At 41.5% G+C, this 13,768-nt stretch overlaps 2 protein-coding genes across 3 annotated transcripts in view; one reads left to right on the forward strand and one right to left on the reverse strand.

The window, feature by feature from the left end:
- IRAG1 (inositol 1,4,5-triphosphate receptor associated 1) overlaps positions 1-7,451 on the reverse strand; it is a gene marked incomplete at its 3' end in the record, with an annotated part of 67,832 nt that extends 60,381 nt beyond the window's left edge. Inside the window, 2 exon segments of one of the 2 annotated variants that reach the window (XM_072422263.1) lie at positions 6,008-6,381; positions 7,327-7,451. 2 annotated transcript variants of the gene reach the window in all.
- A 4,403-nt stretch (positions 7,452-11,854) lies between these two features.
- CTR9 (CTR9 homolog, Paf1/RNA polymerase II complex component) overlaps positions 11,855-13,768 on the forward strand; it is a 16,449-nt gene continuing 14,535 nt past the window's right edge. Inside the window, exons 1-2 of the mRNA XM_072422266.1 lie at positions 11,855-11,982; positions 13,168-13,266. Coding sequence (XP_072278367.1) covers positions 11,938-11,982; positions 13,168-13,266 — 144 coding nt within the window. The 5' untranslated portion in view covers positions 11,855-11,937. The remainder of the gene's footprint in view (positions 11,983-13,167; positions 13,267-13,768) is intronic.

A 13,768-nucleotide genomic window follows, 5' to 3' on the forward strand; every position in this document is an offset into this window, starting at 1 on the left:
TATGATAAGATGATAAATAAAAGATAATAAAAAAAACAAATAGGAGTACTACTAACATGTTGACAGAAATCTAAAGATAGGAGACAATCTGTCTTCATGACAAGTTGGTTCTCAGGCGTTACCTTTGAAGAGACGTCCAGTTCTAAATATACAATGACAAGCTAAGATTCTGATTGGTGGTTGGTGATTTGACATTTTTACTCCCTATTGCCCGTGTACCTTTTCCCATTCCTCCTCTTCTCCGGCTCTTTTTTGTTTTTCCTTCCAAAGCCTGTGACTGCTTTCATTTGTTGTATTGCTTACACTGCTGCTTTATATAGAAAGAAGAACATGAATGTGAAGTCTGGGAAAATACATAAAAATAGCCTTTAGTTCATTAATGTATTCCTTCAAATGCCAGGGGATTATTTTCAGAGCGGGCAATGCAGCTGCATGAGATCTATTATTATAGATCATTTACGCACATCAAATATGGGGGGAAATCAGGCTTGCAGTCCAAATGGCTTCTCTGTATGGAGGAGATGAAGCTAGGTCAGCCTTTCTCTACCTTTTGAGGAACCCCTAAAACAATTTTAGGTACTCCTGCTATAATCCAATTTTTGGGGGGGGTCAGTGGGGAAAAAAAGCTTCTAAATTTGATGCCACTCTACAGTGCTGTCCAAGACAGACACATAAATACATCATTAGAGCCATGCAGCTGGTTCTACCAAGTGGTGTTGGCTCAAGACATCATCAAAAGGGAGGTCAATCCTCTGGAATTAGAGGAAACCTTGGTAACTTCTGGGTTCCATGGAACCTTGGTTGAGAATGTCTGGTATAGACAGTACATTAGGATTATGCAAGGATCATGCAATGGAATGCCAATGTGTCACAGCTCAAGAACCCCTTTGAAGCAACCCCTGGAGAAGTTCTATGGAACCTTGGCTGAGAACATCTAGTATAGACAGTGGATTAGTATTTTTTTAACAGCCTCAAGAAGACCATTAGAACCATGAAGCTGTTTCTTCCAAGTGCTATTAGATCAGAACTATGCAGGCATCCTCAAATGGGAGGTTAATGTGTCAAAGTTCGAGGAACCTTTTGGAGCAACCTCTGGAGCAACCCTGGCGTTCCATGTAACCTTGGTTGAAAATGTCTAGTAAAGACAATGCATATGGATATTTTACCAGCTTCGGGAAGACACCTAAGAACATCAATAGAGCCATGATGCTGGCTCTTCCCAATGCTATTGGCCCAATAACTAACTATGCAGGCATCCTCAAATGGTAGGTCAAAACTTGTGGAACCCATTTGAGCAACCTCATGGAACCTTGGTTTAAAGTGTCTTGTATAGACAGTGTATAACAATTTTTAACAGCCTCAGGAAGACACCTAAAAACATCATTAGTCAACATGGAGTCATGTAGCTGGCTCTACTACGTGGTGCTGGCATCATCAAATGGGACGTCAGTGTGTAACAGCTCAAGGAACCCTTTAAAGCAACCTCTGGAGAAGCCATGGGGTCTCATGGAACCTTGACTGAGAATGGCTAATCTTGGTGGCCTTATTAGATAGAAGAATGTCATGGTGGACATCACCAGTGTTGTGTTCTGGGGTTGCTGAATTTAACATTCTGAAAGGTGATGTCACTTCAGATAAAATTGATGCAGCCATTAAATTTCCTACAGTGTATCAAAAACAACTCCCATGTTTTTCCAAACAATTTCTTTCACCTTCCACCATATCAATACTGCCCAAATCCTCCAGCCTATTTCAGCCACTTTTGGCCACATGCACTCAATTTAATGTAGGTTGTACATCAGCTATGGACTGGCTTTCTGATGACAATGGTGGCCCATTGCAATCTGGTGGATATAAGCAAAATTAGCCAGTGGCATGACCCTTTATAAGGGAAAATATTACTGATTGGTCAATGCAAGAACACAATCCGGAGACAATTGTCATCCTATAAAACTACATGACTATGGGGTCTATCTAAATATGCTTTCATCCATAATTTTAGTTAATCCAAGTAAATTTGTATAAATTTTGGGTAAAAGTTGGGTGACCTTTGGGCAGAAACATTTATAAGTAATCCCCTGAAAGCAAATTTCAAAAATACCTACAGCTTTCGTGAGATCTTAGTTACAAAGTTTAGATGTACTGTAAGCTACGTAGCCAGGCAATCCTGAGAATGTCAAGTACTTTGTGTTGGCAGGACAAGTCGTTCCATTTTATGCCTTTTTCTTGAAATGTACCTTGGAGATGTCTTTTAAAGCAAGAATGATAAAGAGCAGCACAGGGCAATGCTATGGGATAATCTGAGGACTAACAACAGCTTTACCCAATGACTATGGCACCAAGCCATGGCACCAAAAATGAGACTAAAGCTAGCTACACGCTTCGCACAGCGCTGTTCAGATCGTTAGAGATTTCTGTTGCTAGAAACAATCTTTTGTGATTGTTTCCAGTAACAATAGAATGAACGAGCGCTGTATATATCCATGGCATTGGAAGGGGGGGACACAGCGGGAGACACCTTGCTGTGTCCTCCTCTATAGAATATGACAAGGTTTGCCTCTGATTGGTTGTTTAGTATTCACAATGGCTGATCCTAAATGATATTGGGGACAGCTGTACATACACTAGAGGCAATCACAATCGTTCGCCCTGGGCCACAAGCATCCAGCTTTACTCTTCATCGCTCACCCATTTCTTACTCTCGCTCAATATCTATTTGACGATTCTCCTTTCCACTTTGCCAACAGTTCCAGGCAAACAAATATTTGCACAGATTCCAATTTGAGCTTGAAAAATGAAAATGCTTCAAATTGTGCTAAAATAAAATAAATCCGCTGGAAGGTTATCTGAGTGTGACAGATACACACAGGAGATGATTCACTCCGCTGTGATAAAAATATTTCTTTTTTTTCTGGAAGGATGAAATATTCTTTTTTATTGTTTTGGCTGACTCCTTTTTGAAATGTTTTTTGGAGTGCACAGCGAAGAAAGAATTTCCTAGACTGGCATTGTGCAAAAATAAAATAATGTTTAGGAGAACCCAAACTGCTATTAATAAGGGGGATTTAATGATATGGGATGAGCCCAGGCACATGGTATGTGAGGTTGTTGGGTACCGGCTCCTCTTTTATTACAAGTTGGCATAGTGTCCATTGCATTTGTTCAATAATTCACAAAACCTTTTATTTTATATTGTGCTTTTTCATAGGGCCTCATTTAATAAAACTCTCCAAGACTGGGGAAGATAGACTATCATGGGAGAACCTGGATGATCCAGCAAACCTGCCCGTAGCAACCTCGAAGGAACCCTGATTGAGTATTTATAATGCAATACTTTTTTAACCTCTTTTAATGTGTTCTTGTACATCAGCACTGCTGATCTTTTAATCTTCCTGCCGTGACAATGGTATGGCATTTCCCAGGCAGTATACACAGGACCATGCCCGTGTAATAAATGTTGAAACCGTTACTTGTACTCTCTATTGGAAGCAATGATGGATGTAGCCAACAGTGGGTTCCTGTGCAGAACTGACTTGGGGCCCCCATGCCAAAAAAACTTGTGGTTCCTGCAGGGGGGAGTCTGGGGTCCTTCTCACAGTGGCACACTTTGAACCTCAGAAGCCTGTGTGACAATTAGGAGACTGAACCAGAATGTTCAATATAGGATAATGAAAGATTATTAAATTGGAATATTGAGATTTCAAAATATTGAAAATGATGGTAAAACTTTTATGAGATTGTAGAGACCCTTTGAGGAAACTAGAGGCTTGTAGGTTTGCTCCATATTCTGGTGAGGTGGTAAGGCTCTTAGATGAATTTACAAAATGGAAACAACTCAAGGTGAGCATTGCCAAAGCACAATAAAGAAGCGGGGCAGTGGCATGGAGTATGCACAATGTCAGGTCCTAAAAAATGTTGTCACAATACTTTAGGCACAGTAAGGGAGGATCACGAATGCATGGAAGTGTTGGCAGGTAACAGGGGTTCTATATATGATTTCCTAGATGTATAGTAGGTTTTGTCCTTATGGCTGTCACGTAACCTTGTTGGGGGCTCGTCCGGGATGCACAAAGCAGCACAATTGGGTACCGGTCCCCTTGGTTTATTTTGACTTTGGCTGTAGAGCTGTGAGCCACATTGATCTCAGGAAGTGGGGAATATGAAAAGACTGGAAGATTCTTTGCTTGGTTTGTTTATTAGCTGACAGTATAGAGCCGTCGCTGGGAATAACGCTGGAATCCGGAGAGTGGGCACAGGCTCATCACTAATGTAAATATTGTTCAGCAGAAGCTCATGCTGCAATTTTCCCAGCCCCATCAGCAAGTGAGAAGCTAAGAGTTATATTGTACAGTCATCACAATGACTTGTCTGCAGCTCCTAATGGGAAATGGAAACACTAAAGATAATAAGAACGGGGAGGATAAGGACAAAGCTCCTATCTCAGGCTTGAATAAATCTGGAGAGGGGAGAGTGACCAACATTTAGTCCTGGATCTCACAGGTTCACTCATGATAGTGTATCTTCTCCAGTCTTGGAGAGCTTTAATAAATCAATCCCATTGTGTTCTTAAAAGGATCAACAGAATTAAGGACTGTATTAAAAAAACACAAGGACTGTATTACATTTCATTTCAAAATGGAAAAAAGGAAAATCACAGAACTGTTCATTTTCTTTGACACTTCAACTGTGTGAGGTACTTAACCAGACACCAATTCACCATTCTAGTGACGAAGTCAACAATGGACAAATCCCCCACGTTTGCCATTTCTGGGAGTGTCATATACCTATCACCTCCGCTCATTGTGCACTATTTTATGATCCCTACATCACTGCTGAGCCTTGTAATGATGTAGAGAGAAAAGGACAATTTTGGAAGAATCCATGAAGGTGTCAAATGGCGACGACACAATCCAGTGCCGAAATGGAGGGGAGATAAGGGATGTGGACCACTGAAGGAGTATAACACCACTACTACTGCAGAGATCTTTTTTCTGGAGTTATTGATAACCTAATAGGGTCAGTCTAAGGTGAATCCCCAATAAAGTCATGACTCCTGGGGTCTATTTATAAAGTAGTGACTCTGATGTTCACAAAGCAAATGTCAATCAGGTCCAAGGTAAAATCCTAATATAAATTATTCCTTGCAAAGTCATTTTTCACTTTCAGGGGCAGACATAGAAAGGTGCAAACATGGGCCCTGTACCATTCTCAGCCACAAGAGGCCCCAAAATAGGCAACAAATCAGTTCAGTGGGGGGAGCCCAAGTCAGTTTTTAACAAGGGCCCACTTTTGGCTACATCCACCACTGTTCACAAAAGTAACGTCTCGTAACCCAACGCTTTTTGCCGTTCTTCCTCAGGGGATGTATGAAGAGCATTTTGTTAGATTTAAACTCAAGGGATCCTTTTATGGGCGAAAGAACACAAGTTTTCTGGTTAGCATTATGTCCAAGGTACTCAGAATAGATGGAAAGAGGGATACAGTGTATGTCTGTATCCTGTAGAGAGCATCAGAGACCATTGTTTTTAATAAATCCCCCCAAAGACTATAGATTTCCCATACGCCCACCCCATAAAACACCATGGATTCCTATTATACCACCCCTGAAAAATACAATAGATTCCCTTTAGGCCTACCCTTGATGGACTTACCTTCACTATGCTCCATCACCATGCCATTGGTCTGTTGGGGTCTTTGGAAACACATGATACTTTCAGCCAACCTCAGGCCCTGACTATTGTAGGCCATGAGTAGGCCAGATAGACATCAATCCAGTGTAAGTTCCGGCACTGATAGCCGTGAAACTTACACTGGTATCAAAACCAAAGCTTCGACATGAGCTAGGATGGAACTTTGGTGGTGGCTTTTTAAGAGAACCTGTGCCCTAAGTGACAAATTCCTTTTAAAGTGCAATCACATTTTGAGCCAATCATCATTGTTTCGTATCATCATCATATAATCATATCCAAGTATTACGAATAAATGAATTGACCATTTGCTTTCCTACCTGGAGAAAATCATCCGTTGAAGGCAGCAGTTCCTAAATACAGTACACCAAACACTGGACTCCACAACCCCCTGTCTTATATCTCCTGTGACTTTATTCATCCACCAACGTTTTTCTCCCAGATTCGTTTGTTTCTTTCTGTATACATAACACAGCTCTTTACGGTCTGTTATGTCAGCAGCTCGGCTGCATGGGCCAGAATGGCGTCCCCCTTCCGATAAGTGCAAGGCCTGCTCTGTGTATCCGCCATTGTTTATACATGGATCTCCCACACTCTCCTCTTTCCTGGTATCACACCGGGGGATTATTGCCGTGACTCATGTCACTGTTTTGTTTTACAAATAATTGCGTCATTTGTTTGGTGGATCTTACACCTGAAACGATATTGCAAAGATGTTCCAAGAATTTAAAATTCAGAGTAAACAAAAGTGAGTGCAGCTCTTTATTCACATTGTAGTGACTTAGGTGCCTGTGGGTTATACTGAAATGCATGAATACCTGCTTTTCTGTCTGATGTGACATTACTATATTCATAGCACTTAATTAGGCATTGCACAGAAATGCATACAATGCACTGCACCATACGTAGTGAGAACCTCAGACATTGCCTTTAATGCCAATCTGACGTTTCTGCATTTGGGACATTATTCGCTGCATGGTGCATTGCTGCATTATATGGCATGATTTATTAAAGCTCTCCAAGGCTGCAGAGAATACATTTTGATCAGTGAAGCTGGTTAATCCAGCAAACCTGGAATATTTTAATCTAGGATCAAAAACATTTGCTAACAAATAGCAAATGACTTTTAAGAAATCCATTCCAGGTGCTAGGTCACCCAGCTTCACTAATGAAAGGGTATCTTCAACAGCCTTGGAGAGCTTTAATAAATCAGGCCCATAGTGTGAATTGACAGCTCATGACTGTTTTATTTTATGTGGGATATGAAAGCTCCATTGCAGAGTTTCATGTAAAATGCAGTGCTGATTAGTTAGGGTCCCCTTTGTGTACTGCCATGTACCCTGCCAGTTCTATAGGCTGGGTGCATGGGTTATTCTTGCCAAACCCACCATCACCTGTAATAGCCCCATTGGCAATCACTAAGAATCTGTACCCATTCAGTTGCATTTAGCAGCACTGGATTGCACATATATGAAGAACTCTGCTATCATGATGTATGGTGATCTCTAGTGACTGACCATGGGTAAGGGTTATGATTGCTCAAGCAAAAATTACTATGTGTGCCCAGCCATAGTGTAGAAGGCATTAGTATATGAGCAGGAAATAAATGTATGATAGTAAATCAGGACTTTGCACCCACCTTGTGACAAGACACCAAAGGAGAAGCAGAAGGCTGGTAAGTTCCTCTCTCTGTCACTTTTCTCTCTCACTCTCAGCTTGTACTGTGGCACATCTAATTTATCTCCTTGTGCTGCTTCTTTCTTCTCTTGGTCGGCCCACTGCTGTTCTGGCCCCGCAAATTCCTGCTGATTCCAAGTTGTAATCAAAAACTTACACTGCTTGGATTTAAAACTTTAGAGCTGTATTCATCTGTTTTTAATATTTGTCTGGAGTCCAGATAACAAAATAATTTTTTACTTTTTTTTTTTCACAGAAGTTGTAATAGGCAAACCCAATACCCATCACCCCCAAAAATTGTGTTTGTCCCACATTGTGAACATAGTTAATGGAATGTTTGCATTGCATCAGAAAGGGAGATTATTTTATTTTTCTGGTTTACAACAGGTCAACTATGGCATTCTGCAAAGTGCTAACATGGGAATAGGGAGTCATGTTTTGCCCAGGTACCTAAGAGGGCATGATGACACCAAAAATAAACTAAACTGGCCTTACAGATTTATAAATAATGATATCATTAAATGTTAGCAATGAATCATCCAAAAAGCAGAGTTCTTTCCCTATAAATATAATATTGCAGCAACTTCTTCTTAGATGCCTGTCACTATCACACCAATTCAACCAGCTACTTATCATGCCCGTTTGGCATGTACCCCTCCTATTTGAATAAAACCACTCAGAGAACCCAGATCCTGGGAAATACAAAGAAATAATAATAATAATTGCAGCTAATTTTTCACAACTTTACCCGTGTTTAGAAATAAAAATATACAAATAAATTGTCACAACTCACATGCGCAGCTCCAAGACTTTTCTAGAGCTGCCCCCACTCTCTGGAATGGTCTTCCTCGTCCTATTTGGCTTGCTCCTACTTTCTGTTCATTTAAAAGAGCCCTCAAAACCCATCTTTTTAAACTTGTCTACCCATCTTCTGTCTCCTAAAACCCTCACTACTTACTACATTTCCATATCCCCCCACCTATTGTGTGGTACTTCCCCCACCTCCTAGATTGTAAGCTCTTCGGGGCAGGATCCTCTCCTCCTGTGTCACTGTCTGTATCTGGCATCTGCAACCCCTATTTAATGTACAGAGCTGCGTAATATGTTGGCGCTATATAAATACTGTTTATTATTATTATTATTATTATTATTATTAATAATAATAATAATCCTAATAATAATAGTAATAAATGAATTCTTATAGCTTTCGTACACAGTTCACAGATTTTTAGTATTTTTCTGCACGCAGGAAATGTAAATTACTTAGCACAGACAGGCCAATTCCATAAAGCAATAAAAAGAGGTACAATTGTGTGCTGTGTGCAGACATTTATGAGACCTGATCATTTTTCATTTTTACAAAAATTGTATTGAGAAATACCTCTGTCCAGATAGGGTAAAGTCATGTCGCCCTCTAGTGTTTAAATAAAGGTACCTTTTCTTTTAATTTGCAGAACTTTTTAAAAGCAGAACCTACATAGAGCCAGAGGTGTGCCTAGCAGTGGGAGAATCCTATCTGAGGAAGGAGGAAATTGCAAATTTCAGTCACTTTTGTCCCAAAACTTTCAGGTGTCTGCAAAAAAGCTGAAGATGAAGAGAATGTTCACCTTTTAACAACACAATCACTTAAAGCATGCATCCAAATCAACAAAAGAATGGCTTCAGCAGAAGAAAAAGAAAGTTTTGGAATGGCCCAGCCAGTCTAAATCCAATAGAAAATCTGCGGGGTGACCTGAAAATGGTTGTGCACAAGAGATGATCTTGCAATCTAACAGATTGGCAGCACTTTTGCAAGAGTGGGCAAATATTGGCAAATCAAAATGTGCCATGCTGATAGCCTGTAACCCAAGAAGACTGAATGCTTGAATTAAATCAAAAGGTGTTTCAACAAAGTATTAGTTTAAGGGTGTGCACACTTATGCAACAAGATTATGCTAAGTTTTTTATATATATATATTTTCCCCTAAAAATACTAACAGATTTGTTTGTTTTTAAAGGAATTGTACAGAATATAGGTCGCATTAAAGGTAGGAAAGTTTGGAAATGATTTGTTGTGGTCTCACTTGTTTACATCACAAAAACCTGGCATGGGGTGTGTACACTTTATATCCACCTGTACATATAAATGGCACAGCAATGGTTGAAGGGTGAAGCATGTGTTGAAAATGTTCAACCTGCTTCTTAGTACAATGATAACTTCTTATTTCGTGCAGAAAGCTCTGCAGTCCCTAGGAAGGACATTAATTTATTGGTTTGTAAACAATGGAGAGTTGATATCTGGATGGAGAATTAAAATGCTCGAACAACTGCTGTATGTTGGATCCCCAGATGGCGCGGTTCCTGTGAATTGTGAATACTGAATGAATGAGGACTGTTACTACAGGATAGGTTATTAAATGCTTAATAATATAAAAATGAAAGCCACCCCCCCATGCAAACAATTGCAATATTATTACCCATCAGCATCGCTTGTGTGGTTTGCACCTTATGGGTGCACAGTAAATTCCTGCTGTGTGCAAACTGCATCACAGGCAACCAGATTTGCACCTGACAATGGCACAGCAAAGTGACTTCTTGTTTTTGGGTACTGCATTGCAATCTGTATGCAAAAAAAATGGTTCCCAACCTGTTCCATTCACTTCATTGGGAATGGTTGGGACTGCGGTGCAGCTCACTGTGGGTCTGAAATGGCCCTAAGGATAGAAATCATAGAAATATAGATAGATAGGAAGCAAAAACTAAAAAAAAAAAAAAAAAAGATTTCATCAAAATTTTTCCATTTATCAATGGCATTACATTACAATATACAGTATTATTTATAGCTACATAGTTAGGTTGAAAAAAAGTCCATCAAGTCCAACCTCTGGAGAATCCTAGATATAAAACCCTATGGACAGAGTTGATCCAGAGGAAGGCAAAAAAACTCTGGTACAATTTGCTCCAACAGGGGAAAAAATAAATTCCATTACTTTTCCTAGTTTAGTTGCCCTTCTCTGCACTCTCTCCAATTCCACAATTTCCTTATTGTGGTGCCTAAAACTGCATATTCCAGGTGAGGTCTGGCCAATGCTTTGTATGACAGCTTGTTTACACGGAGTTGTGGTTATCAATTACTGGGGGCCCAATGAGCTTTAGCAGAGTGGTTCTGTTTCACTATCTGTAATTTGCAACCCCCATTTAATGTACATCCCTGTGTAATATCTTGGCACTAAATAAATACTGTTTATTCATATTAATAATAATATTAAAATTGGGGTGTAAGAGTTTAATTTTGAGGAAGTGGGGCTCCTAGTCAAAGACCCTTGGTTTGGCCACACAGGTCTCCTATACATAACCCCCACTGGTTGCAGCATTTTTACCAAATCTTAGGGTCCCCCAGGCATACCTAATGTCCCTGGGCCGGGTGCTGCATGTTGGGTTGCCATCTTTCCAGACAAAAAATATTGGCCACAGTGGATGTGGCCTTCCTGGAGTCAGCATTTAAATAGGAAGTAAACTGAAAAATGCCCAAAACAAAAAAAATTACACTTACCTTCAATCCTGCAGAGCAGATCAGTCCGGAGGTGTCTTCCATCGGATCCCGCATCGTCCTGGTGTCTGTCTCTGAGCTGGGGCACCGGGCGCCGCCATCTTCGCCTCTTTTTCTGGATTCTTCTTCCTACGTCACCCGACACAGGCACAAGATCGGGTGACGTAGGTTGGAAAAAAACTTACCGATCTCACTGCACAAGCATGAGAATGCCAATTTTTTTTACCCTTTTCATGAGATGCTCGGGCATGCGCAGAAGGAGCACCCAAGAGCCTCCTGGATGCGTGACGTGGGTATCCCGGAAGGCTTTGCGCTCCCATTCATTCTCTATCGTCTAGGCACTTAAAAAAACACAAACAAAGAATTTTTACCTTACATAAAAGGGTTGTCTACCCTTTTATGTAAAGTGAAATTTCTAAGTTTAAGTACACTTCACGGTATGCAGGGATTTGATTTCTGGTCACTTTCTGACTCCATATCGGCCCCAAAAAATAGAAAATTCGCATCAGACACAATTTTTTACTTCCATCCTCTCTGGGAATCAATTGAAGTATCCTGAGTGAGGCCTAATATGACCTGATAAATAAATAGTGAATCGTGCTACAAATAAACTATGTATAGAACACCAATTATCATATAATTTTATATTATCGACTCAGGAATACCGGTCTAGCCAGTGATTTACCAGCCGGGTGGCATCCTTAGCCTAGCTCTGCTTGCATACACCAAGTTTACATAAAAAAGTTCATTTATTTTTACTGACCTATTTTTAAGTGATAATAGGTTTTATGCTAATTTTAGTGGTTTGTTTTCAATTAATTAATTTTTTTTCCAACCACCATGTTATCAAACCAAAAAGATAGCCGCTGATTTAACATTCGGCGACACGTATCGGCATACCACGTTAGGTGACGTCAGACGTTTTTATAGGCGGGGCTCCATCACTTGCGAACCGCCTCTCCGCTCTCCTCACGTCATTTCCGCTTTTCGGAGCAGCCTGCTGGGTTTGTGTCGGGGTTGCTCGGGGCTTCCACCGGCTGCAGGATGTCTCGCGGCTCTATAGAGATCCCTTTACGGGATACGGATGAGGTAAGAGCCTGGACATACCATCCTGACTCCTACCTAGGCCCATCCGTGACCAGATTGGTGACCCTTGACCCTCATGTCCACATATTGCTTGACCTCCAATACCCCCTCCCCCACCGTGACCTCTGACCTCCCCAATATTTACCTCCTGCCCCCTCCCTGTCCCCCATCTCCCACAGTGCTTTGTCACTTCTGATCCCCAATATTCAAACTCTGACCCCCATTACTTGGCTTCTGACCCGCAGTATTTACCCACTGCCTGACCTATAACCCCCATATTTACCCTCTGGGTCCGTACATACCCCCCCCCCTCTGTTATATCTAATTTTTTACACCCCTTAACCCCCATTTTCCCCCAATATCTACATACTGTACTATTTAGGCCCCCAAATATCTGCCCTGTGACCTTTGGACCTTTGACCCCTATGGCCCAAACAGTGACTTCCAATACCCAATCATGTCTGGCCTCTTACCCGCCATACCCAACCCCTCTCTGACTTTAGATGCCCATGTCCTCACCAAACCTGATCAGTGCCCGCCAGTGGCTGACCTTTGACCTCCCAGTATTTACCCCCCATGACCTGCACCCAAACCCAATGACCCCCCCAGTGCCCACCAATGTGTATTCTGGGACCCCTAATACCTCAACGCCTGAGTTCTGCCTGCAGTGTAACATCTGGTCTTGATTTTTCATCCACTCTGATTCACTGTATTTACTGCTTTCACCGGTGATGCCCAGCAGTAACCATCTGCTGCATGATCTGTCCCTCCACCATGACAGATCACTGACTTCCAATACCTAATCAGTGTTCTCCCCGACCCCTTTTAGCTGGGCGCACCTCCTGGCACTTTTCAGGAGCCACCCGTCTGTTTTTGAGTGGTTACTGATGAGTTGGGTCACAATACAGGAGCTGCCACCCAGCTTGAAAAATGTTTTGGGTTTAACACTGCTAATTATATTTGACGGCTAACCCCCAATACCCAGGGACTGCCTCCCTCAATACCTTCCCATCGCCTTATCCCTACCTACCTGCTGTGTGACCCCAAACCCACTGCTGGTAGTCAATAGCACTCACTACCTGATCTCAGAACTTTGTAATGGGCACAATAATACCACACAGATCATTGCCCACCCACCTGTGGCATTAGTGATCTGGACCCAGATTTACCTCCATTTCTCTCTCGCAGGTCATCGAGCTTGACTTTGATCAGCTTCCCGAAGGAGATGAAGTTATCAGTATTCTGAAACAGGAACACACTCAGCTGCACATATGGATTGCCTTGGCGGTCAGTATTTATAGATGTTCTAGTGCACCATTCATGTAACCATCTGCAGCAGAAGAGCTGACACACTAATGTCCACACTCTACCTTCACATACTAATATATATTTATGTAGCTCTGACATATACTGCAGTGCTGTACAGAGAACACTGAGCTAGTCCCATCTGTCTCTGTACAGAGGAGCTGACACTCTAATGTCCCCCCACAGACACACACTAATATTATACATTTATATAGCTCTGACATATACCGCAGTGCTGTACAGAGAACACTGAGCCACTCCCATCATTCTCTGTACAGAGGAGCTGACGCTCTAATGTCCCTCCACAGTCACACACTATTATTATACATTTATATAACTGACATATACCGCAGTGCTGTACAAAAAACACTGAGCCAGTCCTATCAGTCTCTGTACAGAGGAGCTGACACTAATGTCCCCTCACAGTCACACGCTACTATTATACTTTTTTTTATAGCTCTGACATATACCATAGTGCTGTACA

The sequence above is a fragment of the Pyxicephalus adspersus genome, chromosome 9, assembly GCF_032062135.1.
Source record: "Pyxicephalus adspersus chromosome 9, UCB_Pads_2.0, whole genome shotgun sequence".
NCBI lineage: Eukaryota > Metazoa > Chordata > Amphibia > Anura > Pyxicephalidae > Pyxicephalus > Pyxicephalus adspersus.